Genomic DNA, 20,582 nt, shown 5'->3' on the forward strand with positions numbered 1-20,582 from the left:
ATGACATATTTAAAAAATTGCAAATATATGACAGAAGATTGTGATAAAAGACAATTACTGACGCATTAATTAAATCCTTACTTTCCACTGACCGACAATCATCCACCTGCAGAGTTGAGTAGTAGATGGCTCAAACAAAAAATATAATTATTTTGGGGGGAAAAAAAATATAAAACTAGTTTCAGGGAAGCCTATATTAAACTGTTTTCCATGTTGTGCCGGTCAATTACAATCTAATTCATTTAATTAAATAATTTGAATGAGCAGGACAAAGTATGCCTGTTCGCAACATCACTGAACATGTTCCCACATCAATAAACACATCACGTAAAGATTACCATCAAGAATGCATTATTATATGGTGTCATGTCTTTGCAATCAAAACATATCGGTAGCACTTTATAATAACTACACACTATAAATCATTTATTAAGCATTAGCAAATAGTGAACTCATTATTTGTTAAGCATTAACTCTACATTAATAAACGTTTGTAAGCAGTTTATAACTGCAGCTACAAATGCTCTATTCTTGACTTATATGCAGCTATATAATGTGTTTAATGACTGTATTTTCATACTTAGTTAATGATGTATTTTTCATTACTAAATTAAGTATTGCATTATTTACAAACCGTTTGTATTTAAGAGTAGTTGAGGGTTTTTAGGATCATTCAGAATGAGGTAGTAAATGATTAATAAACTATTGACATTAACGTTTGTATGTCTTATTATTCAGGCATATACTAATAGTTAACTAATATGTTAATAAATGCTTTATTAACTCAACTTCATGCAGTTTTGTGACCTAATCTAAAGTGAGGACTATTTATGCTTTATAAATCCCTTATAAATTACAAATAAAGGCTCAGAATCAATTGAACAATAATCTGTGCAATCTTTCTAAAAAGTAAAATGACTGTAAAGTTTAAACATTGCCAAATAACAGGAGTGTCAAAATATGACATCTAACTGGATAAAACAACAATATAATAATTAAACAATATAATAAGATGTGATGTTTAAACTCTACACTGATTCTATTTTAGATCAGGTTGCAAAGATTGATTTTTTTTTATAGTACAGTTTCATTTGTATATCTTTAAATGAATAGGAATGAATAATGTCATTCTTCCTGTTTCGAATTTAACTGAGCCTTTATTTGTCATTTAAGTATGAAAATACAATCATTAAACACATTATATAGGTGCTTATAAGTCAAGAATCGAGAATTTGTAGCTGCAGTTATAAACTGCTTACTAACGTTTATTAATGTAGAGTTAATGCTTAACAAATAATGAGTTCACTATATGCTAATGCTTAATAAATTATTTTTAGTGTGTAGTTATTATTAAGTGTTACCGATATGTTTTGAATGCAAAGACATGACACCATATAATAATGCATTCTTGATGGTAATCTTCCCTATTGGAAAGAGGCAAAATGTGTAGTCGGGGCAAAAACAGCCACTAACACAATGAAAGGGCAGTACATTTTTGGAATTTCTTACATTTTTCAAATCATTTTCACAAAATATGTTTCAAATTAAGATTTGTCGCCAAAAGTCATCCCATTTGCTGAAACTTAAGACTCAAAATTTCCCCAGAGTGGATGAAAATACCCCCAACAGCACACAAGAGTTAAATAACCAAAAAACTCCAGTACTGACCTCCAAATGGATTTCCTTTTGGCCTGAAGTTATATATATATACAATGGTGTTACAATATACACATTGTTTTTTTTAAGCTCTGTGAACATTTTTTACCATAGCACAGATGAGAGAATGCCTGATGCACAAAGGAAGCAAAGGTGTTTACCTGTCTACAGGTGAGGAGAAAGGGCTGAGTGGTCCTCTTTCAGTTTTGGCAGACACGGCAATACTCTGAAGAAACAAATAGGCTTTTAGTTACACTAAGTACCTATTAAAGAGACAGTTGACCCAAAAATGAAAGTTTACACACTATTTTTTTATTTTTCATTACTCACCCGCAAGTGTTTCCAAACATTAATGACTTTCTTAAGAAGATATTTTGAAGAAAGCTGGAAACTGGCGACCGTTGACTAGCATTTTACAGCTTTCTCCAAAATATCTTCCTTTGTGTTAAACGGAATAAAGTAACTCAAACATGTTTAAGAGTGAGTAAATGATGACTGAACTTTTACTTTTAGTTGAACTATCCATTTAAGCACTTCCTGCTAAGGTAAATTGAGTTTTAATAAGTCTACTGAACTTCATTCATTCATTTTCTTTTTAGCTTAGTCCCTTTATTAATCTGGGGATGCCACAGCGGAATGAACCGCCAACTATTCCAGCATATGTTTTACACAGCGGATGCCCTTCCAGCTGCAACCCATCACTTGGAAACATCCAAACACACGCATTCACACTCATACACTACGGACAATTTAGCCTACCCAAGTCACCTGTACCGCATGTGTTTAGACTGTGGGGGAAAGCGGAGCACCCGGAGGAAACCCATGTGAAAGTGGGGAGAACATGCAAACTCCACACAGAAACGCCAACTGAGCCAGCTGAGGCTTCAACCAGCGACCTTCTTGCTGTGAGGAGACAGCACTACCTACTACGCCACTGCGTCGCCCTCTACTAAACTCATCTATAAGTAAGACCAGGGCTGCATTTAAAATCGCATACTTCCCTATTATATAGTATATGAAAAACAGTATATGAGCCAAGTACTATGTCTGAATTCATAGTGGTGTAAAAAAGTATGCGACAAGTACCCGGATGATCTATTACAAATGCCTGATGTAGTACATCCCAATTCCTGTCATGCTCCTCATATTCATACTATAACCAGTGTTGAGTGTAATTGGTTACAAAAGTAACTAGTTACAGTAATTAAATTACAGTAATTAAAAAGTAAGGGATTGCTTTTCATTTTCAGGTCAATTAATAATTAGTTAATTACAGTTACTTATAATGTACTTGTTTAAATTCAACAGTTCTGGATCAATCAATTAGGGTAAGCAGAGTAATTCATTGATCAAGTAGATTGAACATGCTCGAGAAACTATGAACAGAATGTCAGAAATTCATGGTAACATACTGTATGGTGTGGATAAAACATAGTGACATCGCTTTGAAATGTTTTCATGCATGTAATTGTATAATTCTTAAAGAGTTACAGTTTTTAATCAAGCTAAAATATCCTGTTTGGCTCAGATTTAAAGAATTAAAAGTGTTTCATTTCTATTGTCTATGCGGAATTGAGATTTATATGTAATAAGCTCTTTTAAATAAATTAATTTAATCATTTATTGAGACAGAGCCATTAAAATTGCAATTTCAAGAGTTCACACTTTGCTGGTGATTGGTTATAAAGCGTGTTTGGCATACTGTCCTGGGAGAGAGCCCTGAGCTCGTAAGATCCTCGAACCCGGGGCTCCCTCTCATTTAGAGGGCGAGACAGGAGTTTAAGCTCAGGATAGATCTCGAGAACTCCCCTGCGGTTTGTAGCTTATGACCAATTAGGGACTACTATGAATGGATAACTGGCAGCACGTCTATGGTGGCAATTTAGATTAGTCAATTAAGGGTTAAAACCAGTGACATTCTTGCTGTAAGGCAACAGCACTAACCACCAGGCCGCCATGCCGCCCAATATAGGAAAGGAGGAGCAGTAGGGGTGGAAGGGGGGATTCTTCAAAACAAAGATGTCTGTGGTGTGGAACTTTGGTTATTTATGACGACTTAGGAATCGTCTGATTGGTGAATCATGTGCTAGCTAATGCGGGACCAGCCGTGATCAATCATAAGCATGTGATCCTCTCGAAATTTGTTTATCAACAAACTTAAACAATTATAATGATGTATCTAATGTATATAACAATGTATATAACACTTTTCTAATGGTCAGGTAGTAAATTCACATTCAAATGTAGTACCTACTCGAGTAGTAGGTGATTTCGGATGCAGCCATTGTTTGTAGGTTTGTACTCACTGAAGGGAAACGGAGAGCTGGGATTGGTGGGCTAATAATGGGCGGGGCATCAATGGGTGTGGCCGGCTGGGAGAGGCGGGTTGGAGAATAGCTAACGTTCCCTGTTGAAGCCTCGGTACAATCCTGTGATCCAGAGGGACTGAGATATCCATCAGTCTCACAGTCGGCTGGAGGAAAACAAAGAGAAACAGACAGTCAGTTGCAGAGTGAGGAGTCACACTAATGATTCAAATGGCTGAGTATTAAACTTCATATTTGGAGTTACAAATAAAATTTACCAACACCTGTCTCGTTAGTTCGATTTCTAAACGTTCAAATCACACAAAATCTGCAGAAAGTCACATCTAATACGAGCCCCTCCTCCCAGAATATCATCAATCTATAGCGATCGCTTATTGGTTCCTGTAATACAAGGCAGGGCTTCATTAACCTCATTGACCGTTACACTTTTCCCCATTCAAAACTATACGAGTGATGAGTCTTGTGTATTCTATAGTCTTTGGTATTCTCAAATTGCTAAAATTGTATTTATAATCACTTTTAGCACTAGATATTGAATGCAACCCGGGCTCATTGTGGAAACGTAGCCCCGCGGACGTTTCTGCGGGCTGCGGTTTACGTCCCGGGAGGTACGTATTAGAGCGGTTTTTGTTTTCGCGGATCCGCGAGAGGCCGCTGTGCGCGCTTTTTCGCATCTCGGGCGCCTCTCGGGAGCGCGCGCCGTTCTCGCGCGAAAAGCCACCGGATCGGCCGACTCGGCCGCCATCCTCTTCCTCCTCCTCCTCCTCCTTCCCTAAACCCGAGCGACGGTTCGCAAAAGCAGTCCAGAAAAAAAAAAAAAGCAAAAGCCCTCGTCTTCGATTTCGACCGCGTTTTCGCATCCCACCGCATTCTCGCCCTTATTTTTCGGATTCCGTTTTTCGTCTTACCTGATTTCCGGAACCTGCTGTTCCCCGGACTCGATCCCGGTCGTTGTCCCCGCGGCCGGCTCCTCCTCCTCGTCCGGGGCCTCCGTTCCGCCGACGCAACGCTTTGAGCTAAGCGGACAAACTGGTTGCATCGGGAAAGCCCTCCACTCGGAGGCGAGCCGTCGGCCGGCGAGCGCGAAGAGGAGGGGCGGAGCGGGGCCACACCGCCCCGCAGCGTTCGCTCGAAAAAAACGAAACGCGGCCTTACGTACCTCCGGCCACGTAAATCGCGGTCTCCAGAAACGTCCGCGGGGCTACGTTTCCAGAATGAGCTTGGGTTGATTGAATGCTTGATTCTGATCAACTATATCCATTTCATGTTGGCGCCAATAGCCTTGTGGTTAGTGCGTTGACACATGGCACTGAGGTGTTCGCGGTGACCCGAGTTCAATTCCCGGCTTGAGGTTCTTTGCCGACCCTTCCTCTATCTCTGCTCCCCATAGTTTCCTGTCTCTGAATCTCCACTGTCCTATCACAATAAAGGTGAAAACCCCTATAAAAAAAAAACTATAATAGTTTCAGAATTATACTACAAAACAATGCAGTAAACATCTCCTATTTTTCCTTCTGTTCATTTTTCCTCCATATACAGTATAAATATGGTAATAAAATGAGTTGTTTAAAGAGACGTATACATAGGTTTTGTTACAAGGTATTGGAAATGTTGCCAGTGTAAAAATTAATACAGATAATAAAATAATAATAATACAGTAAATCTACTGTTTAATTTTACAGCGTCCTACATTTTGTACAGTGTCCACTCCAAAGTGTCTAAACTCCATAATGTACTACCTATACCCTCACCCTTCACCTTCCCTGATGCGCATACACACACAGTTGCTATTAAAAAGAGTTTATTTGTGGAAGTCAGTTGACTGTGATGTGCTGTTTTCAGGAGAGCTGCTGGACTTAACGCGGCGTGAAAGAAACATTGAGGAAGATTTAGGGCACTGCTCCGTATAGTTTACATGAGGCTCAGTGGACGTCTTGAACCCGCTGATCTACTGTTAAACAGAGGTTACCTAACATCGCCCTGCCTGCTGTATTATTGGTCATTCAATGGGTTTATAAAAACAGATTTTCTTTATTCACATCATTTATTTCATTTAGTTTTTTCTTTCCACTTTGACTTTTGTATATCAAAGGCTTTAATTGTATTTAATTATAGCCAAATTGTGACCACAACGCCTTAGTTGGGGACTGGATTTGTTAATAGGGTAAAACTTGGATTCTCTATAGAGATACTGTATTTTATTTTTGAATCGATATAAGTATTAGTCACTAAGAGTCATGAAACTCTTGACTAAATTTATTTATGTGCGTTGAACATCGGCGGTTCATTCCGCCGTGGCAACCCCTGATGAATAAAGGGACTAAGCCAAAGGAAAATAAATAAATGAATCTGTTGAACATCAATTAAAATAACATTAGCATGTGTTAGCTTTAATTGTAGCGAACAACTGGCTAAGTTTGAGCTTTTACCCACTAGTTTAATCTTCTTCTGGCTTTAAAATGTGACCCTGGATCACAAAACGTCTTATGTTACACAGGTATGTCAGAACTATTAGCCCCCCTTTTAATTTTTTGTTTGTTTTTTAAATATTTCCCAAATGATGTTTAACAGGGCAAGGAAATTTTCACAGTATGTCTGATAATATTTTTTCTTCTGAAAAAAGTCTTATTTGTTTTATTTCGGTAAGAATAAAGGCAGTTTTTATTTTTTTTATGAGCCATTTAAAGGTCAAAATTATTAGCCTCTTTGAGCAAATGTTTTTTCCGACTGTCTACAGAACAAACCAAGACTAAAACTTCCTAAAGACCATCAAGAATAAAATTTCGGTCTTATATAGGAATAAAAACGCTAAAGATTTTTTTAAGACCCAGCAGGTTTTTTTTACTTGCCCCATCAAAAACCTAATTCTAATAAGTTATTTATTATCCACACATATTTTAAACAGCTAAATGTATGAAAAACTGTTTCGGTTTAACCCCCTCCCCCACCCCCCAATCTCACCCCCCTCTTCACTTTCATCCGCGACACCTTTAAACCTTCCCTGCTCTTTACTTTCATCCGCGACACATCCACCCACCAAGCCGTCCCCACAGTTTTGTGTTTTGTTTGCGACAAACACCCACTCCACAGCTTCTCTTCACTTTCGTTTCTCCACTATCGTCCGCGATACGATCAGAATGATGTCATAGGGCCCGTACCGGCGAGCGGGGCCCTTGTGTATCGGTGCCGGTGGTCATCCCATTTAATTAGCATTATTCAAAATGATTCTGAGGAAAAAAATACGAATAAATTAAGGATCAGATGCTTACAGGTCGCTGAGGAGCAGCTCGTTTGTCGGATGTGGAAGTGCTGATCAGCCTCTGGTTCCTCTGGTTCCGGTGGGAAGCCCCCGTTAATCCCAAAATCTGATGATCCAGTAGCAGGAGAGCGGACGGGCTCTGGAAAGAGAGGTGTGGATGGGATCTGCACGGGAGATGGAGTAGGGGTTTCAGACATCTGAACGGTGGATCTGGGAGACAGCAGCTCGGGTTCTTCCTCAATGATCCCTTCTTTTTTCTTCTGCTGCTCTTCTGCTAGTCGCCGATGTTTTTCCCGCTGGCGTTTGATGGCCGTCACGCGGTCTCGCATGGCTTTGGCCACCAGCTTGTAGTCTGCCTCGCAAACGAAGCCCAAAACCACCTGTGAAAGACAAGTTTTAGGCGCATAAATAAACATACTGTAATATTAGCATGTTTAGCACATTGTTAGCATAGGTTAGCATTATTAAAGGTCCCGTGAAGTGCTTTGAAATTTGCATTTTTTGTTCTAGGTGTGACAATTGTAGCTAAAACATGAAGAGAGGGTGGGGCATATAGTGGCTCCTCCCCTTTAAAAAAACAAGAGTGTTTCGTTTTCATGATCTGAATTTCAGGTTTTGAATTTTAGGATATTTAGTTTGATGCTAAATTAAAAAAAAACTCACTCTTGATCACATTTGATGATGATTGATGATGATTTGATGATGATTTAGCAAACTAAACAGACCTTTTATTCCCGGTTGCTTTGCGCAAGTCCTGTCTTGTTGATATGATTATATGCGTTACTACGGAGACATGTAAATATGCAGCTGTCAATCAATATTGGTGGGCGGGGGGACCACACTCCTACGTCAAATTGCGTTCAGTCTGAAAACCGCTCCAATTGGTCCACCATTTTTGTGTTGTTAAATGGAAAAAAAGGACTGTGTGTGTTTATGTCCCCCTAAAATGACCACCTATACACTATACCTACACACATGTCTGTCCAAACAGCTTGAAAAGTAGATTTCTTACCATAGGTGCCGTTTAAATCTCAGATGTTCAATATTCAAGTTATGAAATTCAAATTCAAATTAAGAAATTCAAATTCAATAAATTTTTAACGGCATATAAAAATTCTGATTTATTAAATAACAATTGTCAGTAATTAAAATTAACACAATTCAAATTCAGATTTTGGCATATTTTTTTTTAAATTAATTCTCAGAACAAGACAACATGTTTAGCTTGTCTAGAAAATGCTTCTTGATTTAAAGGCGCAGTATGCAAGTTTGACACCCAGTGGTTGAACTAGGTATTGCATTCCTTGACCAAAACGCATTTTCACTCGGCTCCTCCTCTGACGAGTCCAGGTTGCCAGATTGACGTGAGTGTGCTGACTATTGAGCCAAAAGGCTGATTTAAGGCTGATTTGAAGCGTCTCTTATATAAAAGAAACGGCACTTGATAGAAGGAATTTTTTTCATACTAAAATAAGTTTTAAGTCGTGTTGTTAGGACACGGGGTTACAATGTAACCTGCTCACCTAATGTTTACGTTTATAATATTCATATTATTTGGTAATTAATAACCACATCATGTGGAACTCTGAATCTGCGTCTCATTTTGGAGTCGGCTACTGTCCACCGGAGGTCACATTTTTGGTCGCGTGCACATGCTATGAGAGCCTTGCTGACTGAATAAATGAAATACGCTGTTTTCCCCAAAGGCAACCCAAGGGTGCTGAAATATAATTGGCTAAGCTGGCATTGGGCGGGTTAAATGACCAAAACAAAGACAGACGTTTTGGCACATAACACACATTTTCAAAGCAGAATATCTGACTTCAGCATTGTTTTTCAGATGAACAAGAATGTTCACTTAGCATGTTTCTTAATTATCTGCAAACATATTAGTGTATTTCTATGCTAAGAGTCAACAACTTACATACAACACCTTTTTGCAATAGAAACATAACAAAAACGCATTTTTTTGCAGTGCTAAAGTAGATTTGAGCTTGGCATAAAGTTTATGAAAATGACTCTACAGTGCAGATCTCAATAAACTTTCCACCCAACTTCGGAACAGTGTGTTTCCAATGAAACAATGTCGGCCATTGAAGCCTCCATCAGCACATGGGCTCATCAAATAACACAATAACCCGCCGTCGATGCGACTTAACGATAAATTTGTTCTTGATGAAAAGCAGACAAGATGAGAGATAAAAGGAGGATTGTGATAGGCCGGCCTTATAATAAGTTGGACTGCAGACTGGACAAGAGAAAGGATTGAGTTTCACAACACCGGGCACGTGACCCTCTTCCTCCTTTGGCCCCCTGCTCTCACATTTCCACGTCGATGATTAAAAAGCGATGCCCTTGAAAGCGTTATGCAACACGCAGCAGGGTTACACAGGCCCCGGTGTTTCGGGATGAAGTGAGCGCTGTCCCGCTATGTCAAGAAAAGCGCTGGCAGGAGATGCATATTCAGGTGTGTTTGAAAGCGTGCAGGAAGGTCAGGAGTTCAGTGACGGCCCACATTATTGACACAGGAGGAGGAAAGTCATCAAGTCGGAGTGAGGACAGACTGCTGGAAACCAGCAACACTCTGAAGGTCATTAAGAAAATCTTGGAAAGTCATGAGATACACAAGATTAGGTCCCAAGAGCTAAAAGAGGTCAAGAATGTTTCTGCGTCATGTTTGAACCCGAAAACAAATTGTTTAATCAAAAACAAATTTACAGTGCATCCGGAAAGTATTGATAACGCTTCTACAGCCTTATTCCAAAAAGGATTAAATTAATTGATTTCCTCAAAATTCTACACACAATACCCCATAATGACAATGCGAAAAAAGAGCTTTTGAAATTGTTGCAAATTTATTAAACATAAAAACCATGAAAAAGCACCTGTACATCAGTATTCAAAGCCTTTGCCGTGAAGCTCTTAATTGAGCTCAGGTACATTCTGTTTCCACTGATCATTCCTGAGATGTTTCAGCAGCTTAGAGTTCACCTGTGGTCAATTCAGCTGATTGGACATGGTTTGAAAAGGCATACACCTGTCTATATAAGGTCCCAGGGTTGACAGTGCATGTCAAAGCACAAACCAAGCATGAAGTCAAAGGAATTGTCTGTAGACCTCCGAGACAGGATTGTCTCGAGGCACAAGGCTGGGGAAGGTTACAGAAAAAGTTCTGCTGCTCTGAAAGTTCCAATGAGCACAGCGGCCTCCATCATCTGTAAGTGGAAGATGTTTGGAATCACAAGGACTCCTCCTAGAGCTGGCCGGCCATCTAAGCTGAGTGATCGGGGGAGAAGGGTCTTAGTCAGGGAGGTGATCGATAACCCTATGGTCACTCTGTTTGAGCTCCAGCATTTTTCTGTGTTAAAGAAGGACAACCATCTGTGCAGCAATCCACCAATCAGGCCTGTATGGTGGAGTTGCCAGACGGAAGACACTCCCCGGCTAGAATTTGCCAAAAGGCATCTAAAGGACTCTCAGACCATAAGAAACTAAATTCTCAGGTCTGATAAGACTAAAATTGAACTCTTTGTAGTGAATGCCAGGCGTTACGTTTAGAGAAACCCAGGCAGCACTCATCACCAGGCTAACAGCATCCCTACAGTTAAGCATGGTGGTGGCGGCATCATGCTGTGGGGATGTGTTTCAGCAGCAGGAACTGGAAGACTAGTCAGGATAGAGGGAAAGATGAATGCAGCAATGTACAGAGACATCCTGAATGAAAACCTGCTTCAGAGTGCTCTTGACCTCAGACTGGCGACTGTTCATCTTCCAGCAGGAAAATCACTCAAAGCGCACCGCCAAAATATCAATGGAGTGGCTTCACAACAACTCGGTGAATGTCTTTGAGTGGCTCAGCCAGAGCCCAGACCTAAATCCTATTGAACATCTCAGGAGAGATCTGAAAATGGCTGTACACCGTCGCTTCCCATCCGACCTGATAGAGCTTGAGAGGTATTGCAAAGAGGAATGGCCAAAAATTTCCAAAGACAGGTGTGCCAAGCTTGTGCCATCATATTCAAAAAGACTCGAGGCTGTAATCGCTGCCAAAGAGGCATCAGCAAAGAATTGAGCAAAGTCTGTGAACACTGATTTTTTATAAAAAGAATTTTTAATAAATTTGCAACAATTTCAAAAACTTTTTCCTCACATTAGTCATATTGTATGTAGAATTTTTAGCAAATACATGAATTTAATCCATTATGGAATAAGGCTGCAACATAAAGAAATGTGGAAAAAGTGAAGCGCTATGAATACTTTCCGGATGCACTGTAGGTTTTGGCGTTGACACGATGCTCAATTGATACTAATGGGCCAAAGCATGCCAAGGAAATATCCCCCACAACATCACACCAGGGCGAAGCAATGGCGCAGTAGGTAGTGCTGTCACCTCACAGCAAGAAGGTCGCTGGTTCGGTCCTCAGCTCAGTTGGCATTTCTGTGTGGAGTTTGCATGGTCTCCCTGCGTTCGCGTAGCTTTCCTCCGGGTGTTTCCCCCACAGTCCAAAGATATGCGGTGCAGGTGAATTGAGTCGGCTAAATTGTCTGTAGTGTATGAGAGTGTGTGAATGAGTGTTTGTAAATGTTTCCTAAAGATGTGTTGTGGCTGGAAGGGCAAAAACATGCTGGATAAGTTGGTGGTTCATTCTGCTGTGGCGACCCCAGATTAATAAAGGGACTAAGAAAATGACAGAATGAATGAACATCACACCACCACCAGCGTCTTGACCAGGTCTACATGCCTAAATGCATTAAGTTGCTGCCATGTGATTGGCTAATTAGACATTTGAGTTACCAAGCAGTTACACAGGTGTACCTAATAAAGTGGCCGGTAAGTGTAGATACCAGCAAAATAAAATAATATGGTTTAAACAAGGTTTCTACTTTTTTTTCTTTTCTTTTTTTTTTACAGCAGATGTAGATCTGGTATGGTGACATACTGTATATCAAACAGCTAGAAAAACACACCTGCTATATGATAAGTAGGTTACTAAGACAAACATGTTTCAGTAATCGCCCTGTGGATATCAATGAAGAAACCTTAACCCAGATATTTACGCAGTGTTGATCCCCGAGGGGAAGGAGCTGGGTAATGCAACCACACCTCAGATCCTTCAAGAGGCACTTTGAAGGCTGTGAGACGAGGTTGATGTGGGATTATGTGCTCACCATCTCCTGCGCCACCTCCTCCGGCACGTCTTTGTAGAGCTCGAACAGGAACTCGATGGCGTTGTTGTCTTTGTACTTTCCGTGGAGCTTTTTAGTGTCGTCCATGCGGAGCCAGAGCTTCAGGCCGGACTTGATCATGTCGTCCTCTTCGGCCAGTTCAACATGGACACCGTTGTGCTCCTGGAAGAAGGTGTGCTCCAGCAAGTCCTGAATGGTGTACCTGGAGTAGAAAGAAAGACGCAGGACTAAATGCGTGCAACTATGTTGAAATAATTGTAAATCAATAAGCAGTTATATTAATATATATATATATACAGTTAAAGTCAAGATTATTAGCCCTCTTGTAAAATTTGAATTAATTTTCAAATATTTCCAGAGTGCCAGAGAAGCTTTTTATAGCATACTAATTTTATTCAATCATTTTTTTTTCGGCTTATTTCCTTTATTAATCTTGGGTTGCCACAGCGGAATGAACCGCCAACTTATCCAGCAAGTTTTATATAGAACATGCCCAAACACTATGGACAATTTAGCTTACCCAATTCCCCTTTTTTTGAACTGTGAGGAAACCCACAACAACACGGGGAGAACATGCAAACTCCACACAGAAATGCCAACTGACCCAGCCAAGGCTCGAACCAGCGACTTTCCTGCTGTGAGGCGATTGTGCTACCCACTGCGCCACTGTGACACCCACACGCTAATTTCTATTTGTTAATTTATTTAGTCTTTTCCTTGATGACAGTATATAATATTGCAATTTAATGGCTAAATCTGGTTAATTAGGCAAGTTTTGTTAATCAGGCAAGTCATTGTACAACAGTGGTTTGTTCTGCAGCCAATCAAAAAATTATGATTTCTTATGGGGGCTAATAATTTATATATATATAAATAAATATAAATATAAATATATATATATATATATATATATATATATATATATATATATATATATATATATATATATATATATATATATATATATATATGTGTGTGTGTGTGTGTGTATATAACTCTGTATGTATATATATATATATATAATTATTTATATATATATATATATATATATATATATATATATATATATATATATATATATATATATATATATATATATATATATATATATATATATTATTATATATATATAATTATTTTCAATATAGTCTTCACACCTCACTGTTCAGACACGTGTATTTTATTTGGTTTTATCATTTATTTATTTATTTATTTATTAAAAAAATTTTTAATTCATTTTGACATATGAGCAGATTTCCATTTTTCAGTTTATTTTTAGTTTAATTGTGTCCTTTTTAAATTTTAAAGTAGTTTTTGTGTGCCTTTTTATCTATATTACTTCCTCTTCCAGACGATCGCGACTGCTGTAGATACTCCAGTTGTGTTATTTTTTGGTATTTATTTTCAGGAAATCACTGAAGGTGACAATTTCAAGCTATCATAACCATATGGTATGGCAATAAGATCGTAACTATACTGTGCATTTACACAGTGCCCATATTTATCTGTGTAAACACACGAAAACAGCATTAACATTATACCAGACACTGTATAAAGGTCATTCTCAGCCACTAGACATTACTGATAGGGTATTAGAGTGTCATCGAGTGACAAATGTGAAAGTATGTCATGGGACTACTATACAGGAGTTAATATTAGGGATTATAGATAGCAAAATTTAGCTAGATTAGAAAAATCTCTGTTTTAAGGGGTATCTAGCCCTTCCCCTTTAAGCTAAAGAGAATTGGGACACCCCTACCCCTTCACGCGAAAGCAAGGGGAAGGGCTAAGGGGTAGAATAGGGATTGGGTCTAAGTCTTTCCATTTCAAACTATATTAAATTATTTACTTATTGTACAAACATTTATTTTTACTTTTACTATACCACTATAGTAAAAAAAAAAACATACTTTTATTTTATTATTATTTTAACTATTATCATTTACTATTTTTACTAAGAAATATTTTTTGCTATTATTTAATATTTTCCTTTATTTTATTTCAGCTATATTTAAATCAACAAAAATCTTTGAAATAGTTTTTATTAGAGTCAGTAATTGTAATCCTGAAACATAATTCATACAACAAAAGACATTTGATTACAGCTTGTGAAATCAAACAGTTTGAGCAGCAGCAGTACTGTACCTTTCATCTTTGTTCATGCGGATGCAGCCTTCGATGATTTCCTTCAACTCAGGAACTTTCACTTTGTGGAAACTGTCCGGCTTTATACCCTGAAAACAGCAGAAAGGGACACAAAAGTCAACTGAGGTCTGTTAAAGAGGCTTAACATGCTTTAATAATAGCATTCACCAATCTAATGTTCTACTGTTAACGATATTATATTATATAACCGTTTTGCTTTCACATAATCCAATCACAGTTACCAGATAACGTATGTTGAATGTATGGAAAAGAGCTCAAGTGCATTTAAGGTAACTTATAAAGCAATACACTTGAGACAAGAGATTTTTCAGATACTTTTTCCAAGACATTTATTGTTTATAATACATTTATAACACACATGCATACTTTTTGAATGATTAATAAATGTCATCTAATCTGTACTTAACTCTTTTAAAACACTTGGAAGACTATTTTAAGATATTTATACAACATCTTTGAGGCAAAGCTCTTATGAGATATATAAAAAAGTACACTTTTAACAAAGTTACAAAATTATTTTAAGCTTTGTGAATGAGTAATATCATCTAATTTGTTTTTAACTCTTTTAAAATCGCTTATATAATGTCTAAAGACACTTTTAAGAAGTGTAAGACATTTTAAAGTTTTTTTTAATGATTAATATCTTCTCATTTGTTCTTAACTCTTAAAAAGCTTTTAAAATGCCTATATTACTTTAGGATACGCAAGATAATTTAAGCCATTTTGAATGATTAATGTCACTTAATCTGTCCTTCACTGTTTTAAGCCACTTATAAGAATATTTTAAGACACTTAAATAAGACACTTTTGAGGCAAGACTTGGCTTATATAACATTATAAGACACTTTTTAAAAGTGTAAGACATTTTAAAGCTTTTTAATGATTAATATCTTCTCATTTGTTCTTAACTGTCTTAAAATGCTAATATGACTTTAGGAAACTAAGATATTTTAAGCTATTTCAAATGATTATTGTCACTTAATCTGTCCTTCACTGTTTTAAGCCACTTATATGAATATTTTAAGCCACTTAAATAAGACACTTATGAGGCAAGACTTTTATAAAACACTTTAAAAACACTTTTAACAAAATTACAAGTTGCTTTTAAGCTTCGAGAATGTTTGATATGATCTAACTTGTTATTGTTATTGCTTTTAAAACACTGTGCATATTTAAAAGACACTTTTAAGAAACTTTTTTTATTTCAATAATTATTAATGTCATTTAACTGTCTTTTAAGAAACTTAGAAGTATATTTTAAGATACTTATAAAAAAAATTATGGCGAAACTTTTAGACTTAGACTTTAAATAAAATTTAAAAATGCTTTTCAGCTTCATGAATGATTAATATCTACTCATTTGTTCGTAACTCTTTTTAAATCACTTATATGTTTTAAATGTAAGAAACTTTTTTAAAAACATAGAACATTTTAAAGCTTTATTGAATGGTTATTATCTTCTAATTTGTTCATAACGCTTTTAAAATGATGCTTTAAACTTAAGACACTTTTTAGAAGTACAATATAATAAACATTTTAGAGGCAAAAGTCTTATGAGACTTTTAAAAAAATTACAAAATGGTTTTAAGCTTTGTGAATGATTCATATATTTTTATTTGTTTTCAACGCTTTGAAAATCGCTTATAAGATGTTTTAAACTTAAGACACTATTAAAAAACCAAAGACATTTTAACGTTTTTTTGAATGATTAATATCTTCTCATTAGTTCTTAACTTTTGTAAAATGTTTATATGTTTTAAACTTAAGACTCTTTTAAGAAACACAAGACATTTTTAAGAATTTAATGATAAATCAAATTTTTGGAATGAAAAAATATTATTTTATTATCACCTAATCTGCCCTTCTCTCTTTTAAGCCACTTATAGGAATATTTTAAGACACCTATAACGCAAGACTCTTATAAGACACTTTAAAACACTTTTAACAAAATTAGAAACAGCTTTTAAGCTTTGAGAATGTCTGATATTCTATAATTTGTTTTAGATTCTTTTAAAACAGCAGATTTTTTTAAACTTACAAGACACTTTTAAGAAACTTAAGACACTGTAAGCTTTTTTCAAAGATGATTAATGTAATTTAAACTGTGCTCAACTCTTTTTAGCCACTTAGAGGTATATTTTAAGATACTTATAAAAGATTTTGAGCCAAAACTCTAATAAGACCAAAAACACTTCTAACAAAGTTTTATGAATGATTATAATATTGTAATTTGTCACGTTTGAGTTACTCAACTACACAAAAGTCTTCAATAATGTTAAAGCTGAGAGCTGAATTACAGCCAGAGCAGGTCACTTTCCCTGTAGACTAGTGGAGTTCATTGAAGCTTTGGACAGCCGGCCGTCCCGTTCACAGTTTGGTGCACTTCTTGGTTTTGTCATTAACACTCGCGAGCCTTTTCAGAGCAGGCTTTGTTTTGCTCATTCAAGACGTCATTTAGCAAACCTATAAAGCAAATCCACTGGCGTCATCCACATAAAGTGTGTGTGGAGTTTACCCAGTACTTTCAAAACATCATAAAGTTGTTTTCTGACATGTAATATAATCAAAACAAGCCTCAAATTACTAGTGAATTTTACATTATTGCATTACTATTATGCTCTTTTATGGGTTCACTGTTTTAGTAGTGCAGAGTAATGAAGTGCAAATACTCAAACAACTAGTTGTTTTCTCAGAAATTATAATTTAGGAGGTAGATTTAACTTTTTTCTGAGTGTTGCTGGGGTTTTCATCCATTTCTGGGTGCCTTTAAAGTCTTATTTTGGCCCCAATTTTATCTGGGTTTCAGCAAATGGGATGATTTCAGGTGAAAAATCTTAATTTGACACATTTTTTGGGAAAATACTTTTTTTTTGGGAAAAATTACCAAAAACAAAAAAACAATACTCTCTGGGCACTCTCTGGTGGCTGTTTTTGCCCCATTGACTTCCATTATAATGACATTTTTTTGATTGCAAAGCCATGACAGCACATGCTTTCTTTATTGTTGGTGGTTTCCCTGTTGGAAAGAGGTACAATTACAAATCCCCCCCTCCCCACACACACACACACACAACGACCCCCCCCCCCCCCCCCCACCCATCTTTAAATTCTGATTCTTTTTTAAATATTTCCCAAATGATGTTTAACAGAGCAAGGAAATGTTCACAGTATGTCTGATAATATTTTTTCTTCTGGAGAAAGTTTTATTTGTTTTATTTCGGCTAGAATAAAAGCAGTTTTAAAATTTTTATACACCATTTTAGGGACAAAAGTATTAGCCCTTGTAAGCTATATATTTTCTTGACTGTCTACAGAACAAACCACTGTTATACAATAACTTGCCTAATTACCCTAACCTGCCTATACCTAATTAACCTAGTTAGGCCTTTAAATGTCACTTTAAGCTGTATAAAAGTGTCTGGAAAAATATCTAGTCAAATATTATTTACTGTCATCATGGCAAAGATAAAATAAATCAGTTATTAGAGATGAGTTATTAAAACTATTATGTTTAGAAATGTGCTGAAATTTTTTTCTCTCCCTTAAACAGAAATTGGGGAAAAAATAAACAAGCGGTCTAATAATTCAAGTGTGCTAATAATTCTGAATTAAACTGTATATTTTAAAAGTGAATGGCCCTTACATAAGCTACATTTTTAATTTGCAGGGTAAACAGTAGAACAATTTTCCCAGCGTAATACTCACTACTCATAAATACTTTTAGAAGGGCTTCTTTTTACTCATACTTTGAGTAGTATTTAAAACAGATACTTTTACTCTACTTGCACTACGTTTTTGGCAAGTGCTGGTACTTTTATTGGAGTATGATTTTCAGGTACTCTTTCCACCACTGCTAGTTTTGTTTTTGGCACTTTAAACAGTTTAACATACTCATAATATTACAGATTTTAGTGTCTGAAATGGATTTCAACCTTTGAAAGTGAACTCGTCTCCGCATTGTAGAAAGCAGAGTATTCTCAAAGTGTCAACAACGCAAACCAACTCTTAGTGCTGAGTGTTTTTTGAAGGTCAAAGCTAATATTGTTTTCTGGCAGTCAACGAAAACCGCAGACTGGCATTTGTGACAAATTTGTGACAGCAGCTTACATGTTCGAGACTTTTAGGAGACGATAACTCCATTTATTGTGCACGTTGGTCTTTACATCTGCATTACACACTACATGTTTACTTTTGACATTTTATTAGACACACTTAAAAACAATTAACAGATGCTTTGAAGAGTTCTTTGCACTAAATTTGTTTACTTTAAAGAGATCTGAGTGAAGAATATGGCGTAAAGTTTCCTAATGCAATAAGGCGCAGATAAGTGAATATAGTGTATGCAAAACAAGTTGTATAATCGAGAGACCGATTTGTGTCCGCATGTGAACTGTGAGGCCTTTCTCAAATTATACAGATAGGAGACGAGCCCTGGGCTTTTTTATAGCCGGATGCAGTCAGGGGGGTTTCTAAACTCAGCCGTGGGCTCTAATCAGACCCCAGCCACGAGTCTTAAAGCTCCACGCACAGCAAGCTCTTAGGAAATGAGAGGAAACTGAGGACACGCAGGAAGAGATTGAAGGAAGGGAATGGATAGAGGGATGTTTACAGCATTTTTGGTGCTGAGTTAAAGGTCTGAGATTAAACAAGGACATATCGAGAAGCATGTGCTTATGTAATGCACATAAAATTCAAGAAAATGTAATGTTGTTTGTTAAAGCATCTCCATTAGTGTATATGATGGAAAAAGTTGTGCCTTTCTACAAAAAATGACCTGCAAAAACTTAAAATTCTTTATTTTGCATTCCAGGCAATAAGTTTACAAACATTTAGTGAATTTCAGAAATGATTAACCCAAACTGTCTTAATATTCTCTGAGAAAATATTTAGTAATAATGCCTACATTTAGACGTTTCAAGGTACAGTTCAAACAAAAATAAAAACTGGCTCATTGGTTTATTCTCTCTTGAGTGGTTTTTAACCTTTAGGGCTTTCTATTCTTGCGTTGAACACAAAAGATATTTTTAAAAATGCAATTGCTGGCACCCACCGTTACAGTTGGCGAACATTTGGTGAATTAAAAAAATTATTGACCCAAACGAATATTATCAAAATTTCGTTTAGTAACAAATAATGGCTAAATTTAGACAAATAATAAATAATGGAAATAACAAACAATTACAAATAACAAATAATGCCTAGATTCAGATGAATATTGAATAACAAATAATGGCAATAACAAATAACAACTAATAACGCCTAAATTTAGACGAATAATGAATAACGAATAATGACAATAACAAATAATAACGAATAGTGCCTAAATTTAGACGAATAATGAATTTCGAATAATGGCTATAACAAATAATAACGAATCACTAATAATGCCTAAATTTAGACAAATAATGAATAACGAATGATGACAATAACAAATAATAACAAATAGTGCCTAAATTTAGACGAATAATGAATATCGAATAATGACAATAACAAATAATAACGAATCACTAATAATGCCTAAATTTAGAAGAATAATGAATACAAATAATGGCTATAACAAATAATAACAAATAACGAATTATGCCTAAATTTAGACAAATTTTGATTAACGAATAATGGCAATAACAAAAAACAATGAATAACGCCTAAATTTACACGAATAATGAACAACGAATAATGAATAATTGCAATAACAAATAATAACGAATAATGCCTAAGTTTAAACGAATAATGAATAATGAATAATTGCAATAACAAATAATAACGAATAATGAATAATGCCTAAATTTAGATGAGTTTTAAATAACGAATAAAGGCAATAAGAAATAATAATGAATAATGCTTAAATTTAGACATTAAAGGGATAGTTCACTCAGAAATGAAAATTGGCTCATTATTTATTCTCTTTGTGTGGTTTTAAACCTTTCTGGCTTTCTTTCTTCTGTGGAACACAAAATAAGATATTTAGAAGAATGGGGCTGCTGGGA

At 36.2% G+C, this 20,582-nt stretch overlaps 1 protein-coding gene across 4 annotated transcripts in view; it reads right to left on the reverse strand.

Moving 5' to 3' along the window:
• The window catches only part of wnk4a (WNK lysine deficient protein kinase 4a), a 128,708-nt gene that overhangs the window by 43,787 nt on the left and 64,339 nt on the right, over positions 1-20,582 (reverse strand). For all 4 annotated transcript variants that reach the window (XR_012387779.1, XR_012387778.1, XM_021480207.3 and 1 more), the window contains exons 6-10: positions 14,575-14,663; positions 12,412-12,631; positions 7,253-7,622; positions 3,963-4,129; positions 1,818-1,882 (exon numbers count right to left, since the gene is read on the reverse strand). Coding sequence is in view for 2 of the 4 variants with exons in the window: in XM_021480207.3 (XP_021335882.2) it covers positions 1,818-1,882; positions 3,963-4,129; positions 7,253-7,622; positions 12,412-12,631; positions 14,575-14,663 (911 nt within the window). In the remaining 2 variants the exon portion in view is untranslated. The remainder of the gene's footprint in view (positions 1-1,817; positions 1,883-3,962; positions 4,130-7,252; positions 7,623-12,411; positions 12,632-14,574; positions 14,664-20,582) is intronic.

Source organism: Danio rerio, chromosome 12 (genome assembly GCF_049306965.1).
Source record: "Danio rerio strain Tuebingen ecotype United States chromosome 12, GRCz12tu, whole genome shotgun sequence".
Taxonomy (NCBI): Eukaryota; Metazoa; Chordata; class Actinopteri; order Cypriniformes; family Danionidae; genus Danio; species Danio rerio.